This window comes from Coregonus lavaretus (assembly GCF_964263955.1).
Source record: "Coregonus lavaretus genome assembly, chromosome: 3".
Classification (NCBI taxonomy): Eukaryota; Metazoa; Chordata; class Actinopteri; order Salmoniformes; family Salmonidae; genus Coregonus; species Coregonus lavaretus.
The window spans coordinates 66,788,088-66,796,895 of NC_139990.1; the positions used below are offsets into that span (position 1 = coordinate 66,788,088).

Sequence of the window (8,808 nt, forward strand, 5' to 3'; positions counted from 1 at the left end):
GCCACAGGTGCTTCAACAAAGTACTGAGTAAAGGGTCTGAATACTTATGTAAATGTGATATTTCCATATTTATTTATTTTGGCCAAGATTTAAAAGATTTTGTCAATATGGGGTATTGTGTGTTGATTGATTAGGAAAAAAAACGATTGAATCCATTTTAGAATAAGGTTGTAACATAACAAAATGTAGAAAAAGTGAAGGGGTCTGAATACTTTCCGAATGCACTGTACTTCTGCGGATCAACCAACAATTCAGTTCCTCAAATTGGGGAAGGTTATTTAAAGTCCACTTGATACAGCTGGCAAAGTAATAAAAGAGAACTGATGCAATGTAAACTGACTTGTTAGGTCTTCTTCCTCAGGGTGCACACTTGTCTCGCTTGGTCACTGTTGGATGGTGAAGGTGCCCAATACTGTGAAAGCAGTAGATGGCAGCTGTGTAGAAGTGTCCTGTCACACCGCCCCTCACCACAGGGTCATCTGGTACCGGTATCATAGTATTAACTATCCCAAGGTTTATGATGGCAAGGGACCGACCAGTGTGGAGGCCACTTTTAGAGGGCGTACATCAGTGCCAGGCAATGCAGCAGAGGGTGACTGTACACTGAGGTTTGAGAGTGTGACGTTGATAGACAATAACCTCGAGCTCTACGTGTGGATCAACCCTGATGAGTCAGCTACACAAAAGTTCCATCATCAGATCGTAAGGATTACAGTTGAAAGTAAGCACACTCATGGAGAGGTGTATTAGATTAATTATTTGTTGTAGTTGAACAACTTAAAAAATACAACAGATTGTGATCAGATGAACAGTACTTCATTACTTTGACATCTGAATGTAGGAGTGATAATGGTCGATAGTTAGAGCACTATGTTAAAACTGAATGAGAATTGCAAACAGGGTGTTAAACCATTAGTCATGGGAGCTGGTAATGCCTTGTTTGCCTTTGGTTCCCACTAATAATAATGAATTCGAACTTGCAGAGAGAAAAGCTCCTGCATTATCCATGCAGAATGCAATGGTGGCTGGAGCCTTATTCCAGGCCAACTGTAGTGTCTGGCATTCCTGCCCTTCCTCTCCTCCATCCCTTAACTGGAGCCGTTTGCCAGAGAATTCTACATCAGTGACTTCCATGGAGGAAAAGGGAGGGCTGTGGGTGTCTACTGAGACAATACAAGGAAGAGGAACGCACCAACTGCACAAAATAGTGATGAAATGCACAGCTCAATTCGCTTCAGTCCGAACTGAGAGTCAACCAGTTATTCTTAACATCTCATGTACGTTTTTGGTCTTACTTGTTTGTTCTCAGTTGTGCAATTATTCCATTCACAGGCCATCACTTCAATAAATATAACATTTTACAGAACAAACGACTACATAGTCACAATACATGTTTGTCTGCTTTATAAACAGATGCCCCTGTAGGTGTGAAGGTGATAGCAGATGAACAGCCAGTCAGTGAAGGTCAGAGTGTCAACCTGAAGTGTGTTGCTGACAGCAACCCACAGCCAGGCAGGTTTGTGTGGATCAGACGACAGGGAGGCCAAAGCATCCAAATGAATTCAACCCAGGGCAAAATGTCCTATCCCAACATTAGCAGAGACACCTCATTCTCCTGCATTGTCCAAAATAATATTGGATCAAATCTGTCAGCCTGGCTGTTTCTGGATGTCAACTGTAAGTATCTCATTGTATGTGTCTATGTCCGGTTGCACAGTTTCCAATGGAACTAACATTATCGTTGTACATTGAAATGTTAATTCTAACGATACATTATGGTTGTAAAATAGAAGAGAAGACATGCTCCTTCCCACCCTTACATAGTTCTATTGTCATTGTTTCTCACTCACTTATAACAAGAAGGAAGACAAAATGTGTAGTGTCAAACAACATCTTTTAAAAACCATCACTTCATGTCATTCTGTCACTCCAGTCCCCCCAGCAATCCTCTCTGACTCCACCTGCTCCTTGAAGGGTGGGGTTCTGCACTGTGTGTGTAGAGCAGAAGCCCGACCTAATGCCACTCTGCACTGGAGGATCAACAAAAACAACACTCTCTCATCATCCTTCACTTCCAACACCATATACAGAGAGAATATGGTGTCAGCAGAACTCACTGGGCCTGTGGAAAGACGACCAAATGTCTCCTGCGTAGCCATTAACTCACTGGCCACTGACATCCAGCAGCTGCCCCTTGACACTGACTTCACGGCTGGACAGTGTAAGTAAGCTTTCAGTACAGAATTTCTGTTGTTAATCTTCTGATGTCATTATAATCTGCACACAGTGACAGTCTTTCTTCCTCCTCTGCCTCCCCATGTGTCCCCCCTCCCCCCTCTCTCGATCTCTCTCTCTCTGTCTTTCTTTGAACACAGTTCTGCCATGGTTGCTGACTGCTCTGGCAGTTGGAAGTGCCTTTCTGTGGGGAGCTGTAATGTTTGTTCGCAGAAGACGTTGCATAGAGAGGTTTGTACGGTTCTTGATGATGATGTCACATATAAAACCTTATTAGGTGTGTCATTTTGAATGATGTCTCCCTTCTACTCACCATTATCTGTAGACCAAAGGCCAGCTCCAATCCCCCCACTTTGGATATCCCTCTAAGGTACTGTCATTTTTGCATCTGTGTTTTACATGCAACAAAGAATAATGTTCAAGCTCATTGACAATGAGATGTTTTTTTGTCTTTAAGGCAACCTGACATGTCAGAGACCCTAAGGTACAGCAATCCCCAAAAGTGAGAAAAAAAGTCATACGAGTTTCATTTTCTTACCTTTTGACCAATTCAAATTAATGCTTTATAGCATTGAAAGGTATTCGCTTCTGTAGTGGGTGGTTGGAGATAATTTTGAAAAGTCAAAATGGTACTGAACTATAATCAGGTTCCACATTCTCCTCTCCTCCTCAGGCCGAAGCAAAAGGCTAAGACCATGCCCATGGCCATGCCCAAGGAGAAAGCAAGGACGGATAGCCAATCCTCAGTCTACGAAAATGACTTTGTGCCAAAGAAGCCTAGTCAAAACCCAGCAAAGAACAACGAGAATTATCCAAAGATCAAGTTACAAGATAACACAAAGGTAAACTTTATGTAACCTCACTACAAACACAATTTGGCTGGTGCAGCTTTTGATCAAAATAAAAATACCACATACTTTTTAGCCACACTTTTATATTTCAGACACTGTGATGACAGGAGAGTGATTACCACTAAATCTCAATGACATACAGTGGGGGAAAAAAGTATTTAGTCAGCCACCAATTGTGCAAGTTCTCCCACTTAAAAAGATGAGAGAGGCCTGTAATTTTCATCATAGGTACACGTCAACTATGACAGACAAATTGAGGAAAAAAAATCCAGAAAATCACATTGTAGGATTTTTTATGAATTTATTTGCAAATTATGGTGGAAAATAAGTATTTGGTCACCTACAAACAAGCAAGGTTTCTGGCTCTCACAGACCTGTAACTTCTTCTTTAAGAGGCTCCTCTGTCCTCCACTCGTTACCTGTATTAATGGCACCTGTTTGAACTTGTTATCAGTATAAAAGACACCTGTCCACAACCTCAAACAGTCACACTCCAAACTCCACTATAGCCAAGACCAAAGAGCTGTCAAAGGACACCAGAAACAAAATTGTAGACCTGCACCAGGCTGGGAAGACTGAATCTGCAATAGGTAAGCAGCTTGGTTTGAAGAAATCAACTGTGGGAGCAATTATTAGGAAATGGAAGACATACAAGACCACTGATAATCTCCCTCGATCTGGGGCTCCACGCAAGATCTCACCCCGTGGGGTCAAAATGATCACAAGAACGGTGAGCAAAAATCCCAGCACCACACGGGGGGACCTAGTGAATGACCTGCAGAAAGCTGGGACCAAAGTAACAAAGCCTACCATCAGTAACACACTACGCCGCCAGGGACTCAAATCCTGCAGTGCCAGACGTGTCCCCCTGCTTAAGCCAGTACATGTCCAGACCCGTCTGAAGTTTGCTAGAGTGCATTTGGATGATCCAGAAGAGAATTGGGAGAATGTCATATGGTCAGATGAAACCAAAATAGAACTTTTTGGTAAAAACTCAACTCGTCGTGTTTGGAGGACAAAGAATGCTGAGTTTCATCCAAAGAACACCATACCTACTGTGAAGCATGGGGGTGGAAACATCATGCTTTGGGGCTGTTTTTCTGCAAAGGGACCAGGACGACTGATCCGTGTAAAGGAAAGAATGAATGGGGCCATGTATCGTGATATTTTGAGTGAAAACCTCCTTCCATCAGCAAGGGCATTGAAGATGAAACGTGGCTGGGTCTTTCAGCATGACAATGATCCCAAACACACCGCCCGGGCAACGAAGGAGTGGCTTCGTAAGAAGCATTTCAAGGTCCTCGAGTGGCCTAGCCAGTCTCCAGATCTCAACCCCATAGAAAATATTTGGAGGGAGTTGAAAGTCCGTGTTGCCCAGTGACAGCCCCAAAACATCACTGCTCTAGAGGAGATCTGCATGGAGGAATGGGCCAAAATACCAGCAACAGTGTGTGAAAACCTTGTGAAGACTTACAGAAAACGTTTGACCTGTGTCATTGCCAACAAAGGGTATAAAACAAAGTATTGAGAAACTTTTGTTATTGACCAAATACTTATTTTCCACCATAATTTGCAAATAAATTCATAAAAAATCCTACAATGTGATTTTCTGGAGAAATAAAATTCTAATTTTGTCTGTCATAGTTGACGTGTACCTATGATGAAAATTACAGGCCTCTCTCATCTTTTTAAGTGGGAGAACTTGCACAATTGGTGGCTGACTAAATACTTTTTTCCCCCACTGTACTTTCACACCCCTGAAGCCCTCAGATCAAGTGTATTTTTGAAGCCATGTGTATTTTGGTGGCCTAAATGTAGTGTTTGTTCTTATTTGTTCCCCACAGGCTATGTGTTCAGACATGGATGATATCTACCAAAACTATTGAACTATCAGTGAGATTGCTTCAGAGTACGTAATAATAATGTTATCCAATTGTTATAAGTTGACGACTGAGTCGTGTAATCTACTGTTAAAAGTCTTACGTTTTTGTGTTTGTGCACCTGTCTGGGCTGTGTGGATTGTGTTTTTTGTGTGTTTAAGCAATGAATGTAACCTATATTTTGTATTATAACTTTGGTATCAACTGTATTTGTGTGTGTGTCATATTGCTTTTAGAAATGTGTTATGTGACCATTCTTGATACACAGAGGAAACTGTTGAGCATAAAAAACCCAGCAGCGTTGCAGTTCTTGACACAAACCGGTTGGCCTGGCTAGGATCATAACATTTTGTCAGCCAGGTGCTTGTCAAGCAAATAACTGCCGGTCTCACGGTAATTGACCATTAATTAACAAACACATTTAGCACACACATAGCCTACAAGCCACTGATGTAGACCTTTGGAACATCTACATTTTTAAAAGCATAATAAATCCATGTAATATAGCCTACACCTTCACAATAAATCCATTATTTATTTCAGACAGGTCTAAAGAAGCATGATATGAAGAAAATGTTGTCTATTTCAGAAGAACAGAATAGCATACTCTGAGTTGTCCTTATGTTAGGGACTGATCTGGCTATGCCAAATGTCTGTGGGCTACACTAGTTCATTTAGCAGACAATATTTTCTTAGAATTCTATGCCATTATTTTATAGTATGAAGAATAAAATTGAACAAGCTGAATAAAATAGAAAGGATATTTTCTCCAAACGATTTGAGGGAGTGCGCACATTCTGTGTTGAGCGGTTAACAAAGAAACAGCTACTCCTATATGCTTCATTTAGAGTTATTTATGTAACTTTAGTTGTGATACAAATGTTGGGCTATATGTTTTTATTTTTAATACATTCTAAGGCTGCATGATGCGACTCTAATGATGATTTGAAAAAAGTCGCATGAAAGGCAAGAGTTCTGCTTTGTTTCTTTTGCAGGCTGTACACACTTCATCAGTCTCTCATTCACAATTTGACAAGCACTTGATAATGCCTAGACTTTTTCCCGGCAGCATCCCCTTTACGTGGCCTTAATACCCCCTAAAAAAATCTATGTATTTTGCGGCCAGTGGTTGTTGTGCTGTTGGGCTGAATATAATAATTGTAATTCCCTTCTCCCTGCGTGCTACATGCGCCAAAGCACTTCTCACTCACATTGCTCTCCGTCACCTGATCGGGTCACAGGCTACAAGTGAAGACAGACACATCCGGGACGCAACTGCGCTCGTCCTTTTCCAATTCCGAGGCGCATACTGAAGATATGTGAAGAACTTTCCACATTTGCTTTTCGTCAGCTAACAAGATGAATCGGCCTAACAAACAGCAAAAGTGCTAGTCTATGTCAATCGACTATCCCCCATAGTACAAAAGTATATAGGCCTATGGGCTAGGCTACATGAAGTGTGGGACTATGATTTGAAAAAGTTGCAAAAAAAAGATATGCATTGTTTCTTACCTTCCGCTGGGCATCATTCACAAGTGATAATATATCATTCACAAGTGATAGGCTAATATTGTCACCAATCAAACTATTGTTGATTTAATATCATGTCTTTACATACACTAAATAAGAGTTTAAAAAATACATGTTATCTATGCACTTAAATAGCGAATGGAGGACGCTTTTCCTGTGGTTCATTTTCATGCCAGCCAGGTAGGCTATACTCCTGTTGTAAAGAGAAGGAATGTGCTTAATAATAGGAAAGTTGAGAAATAAATATAGCTGTCCTAGCCTATAGAAAGCTGATGGGATCCTCCTTTTTTAATACAGACCATCACTCTGTTTTCTCACACAATTGCATAGCCTATAGAAATGTTGCACAACATGAGCTCATGGGCTCTCATGGCGTGTTTGATTAGATTTTCGATTACATTTGCATTGATGTCAGAGTGATTAGAGGGACAATAGAGGGCTGAGCACCAGGCAGTTAGCAAGTTTGGTAGGCTACTAATGACCATCAGCAGCACCAGAGCTTGGAGAAGCCTAATTACCGTGGAATTTGACTGCCTTCATGCCTTGTGACCGCTGGTGTGCGAGAAAAAGGGTCCCCGTAACAGCCCTAGGCCTGGCACCTATTACCATACACCGTTCAAAGGCACTTCCATCTTTTGTCTTGCCCGTTCACCCTCTGAATGGTATACATACACAATTAATGTCTCAATTGTCTCAAAGCTTAAAAATCCTTATTTAACCTGTCTCCTCCCCTTCATCTACACTGATTGAAGTGGATTTAACAAGTGACATCAATGAGGGATCATAGCTTTTACCTGGATTCACCTGGTCAGTCTATGTCATGGAAAGAGCAGGTGTTCTTAATGTTTTGTATACTCAGTGATATTAATTACCGTATTCAATCAGGGTCCACCCCCAAGCACCTAAACAAAGAAGCATTGATTTGGTAGAACAGTACACTCTTAGAAAAAAAGGTGCTATCTAGAACCTTAAAGGGTTCTTCGGCTGTCCCCCTAGGAGAACCCTTTGAAGAACCCTTTTGGTTCGAGGTAGAGCCCCTTTGGGTTCAATGTAGAACCCTTTCTACAGAGGGTTCTACATATAACCCAAAATGATTCTATCTGGAACCCAAAAGGGCTCTAACTTGAACCAAAAAGGGTTCTCCTATGGGGACAGCTGAATAACCTTTTGGAACCCTTTTTTCTAGGAGTGTAGCACCTTAATTAACCCCTTAGTCAAAGGGACACCTTATGGCCACAGTTATGCAAACCTTCAATGATGTAGTCCCAGTGAGAGCTGTCACATTTGGTTTATTACACTGTTGCTTATCTCAATACATGCAAACCACCCATTTATTGACTGCTTACTTGTTCTGATAAAATGAGCTAGAGAAAAAATATTTTTCCAAGTAAAATTAGGAGCATGGAATTAGAAAGAGGTGGACAGTCCCCAACAGAGCTGAGGAGAGAAGTGACATTGATCCGCACAAATACATTTCCGTGAAGCCTGTGTAGCGGACAGCCTTGGACTTTCCACCATATCCTCCGTTGATAGCGTGAGTAAAACTTAAATGACTGTTCATTATCGTTAATTAAGCCTTGGTCCTGACAACACACTGCCATTTTTTTGTAATTAAATAGCCTACTAATGGGAGATGATACAATGAATCTCAAACAACAATATAAACAATCTACAGTATACTATGTTGCTTTTCTTTCGACATGGCGGTACTTGGGTTGGAACTATAGAAAATGGAATAGGAGAGGATTTCATGGATGGTTTCATTTTCATTTCAACATTTCATCAGCAAGCTGCATCCATTACATCATCATTTGAGATAATAAACTCAGCAAAAAAATAAACGTCCCTTTTTCAGGACCCTGTCTTTCAAAGATAATTCGTAAAAATCCAAATAACTTCACAGATCTTCATTGTAAAGGGTTTAAACACTGTTTCTCATGCTTGTTCAATGAACCATAAACAATGAATGAACATGCACCCGTGGAACAGTCGTTAAGACACTAACAGCTTACAGACGGTAGGCAATTAAGGTCACAGTTATGAAAACTTATGACACTAAAGAGGCCTTTCTTCTGACTCTGAAAAACACCAAAAGAAAGATGCCCAGGGTCCCTGCTCATCTGCGTGAACGTGCCTTAGGCATGCTGCAAGGAGGCATGAGGACTGCAGATGTGGCCAGGGCAATAAATTGCAATGTCCATACTGTGAGAAGCCTAAGACAGTGCTACAGGGAGACAGGACGGACAGCTGATCGGCCTCGCAGTGGCAGACAACGTGTAACAACACCTGCACTGTGCATCTGAACATCACAC

General features: G+C 41.3%; 1 protein-coding gene across 1 annotated transcript; it reads left to right on the top strand.

Moving 5' to 3' along the window:
• Window positions 1-367: 367 nt before the first annotated feature.
• Window positions 368-5,889, top strand: LOC311106742 (sialic acid-binding Ig-like lectin 14). Its single transcript, XM_084149141.1, has 9 exons — window positions 368-721; window positions 984-1,277; window positions 1,414-1,677; window positions 1,934-2,221; window positions 2,376-2,466; window positions 2,561-2,605; window positions 2,693-2,737; window positions 2,909-3,077; window positions 4,931-5,889. The coding sequence occupies exons 1-9, from the start codon at window positions 394-396 to the stop codon at window positions 4,970-4,972; spliced, it is 1,566 nt and encodes a 521-aa protein (XP_084005267.1). The 5' UTR covers window positions 368-393; the 3' UTR covers window positions 4,973-5,889.
• Window positions 5,890-8,808: the final 2,919 nt, after the last annotated feature.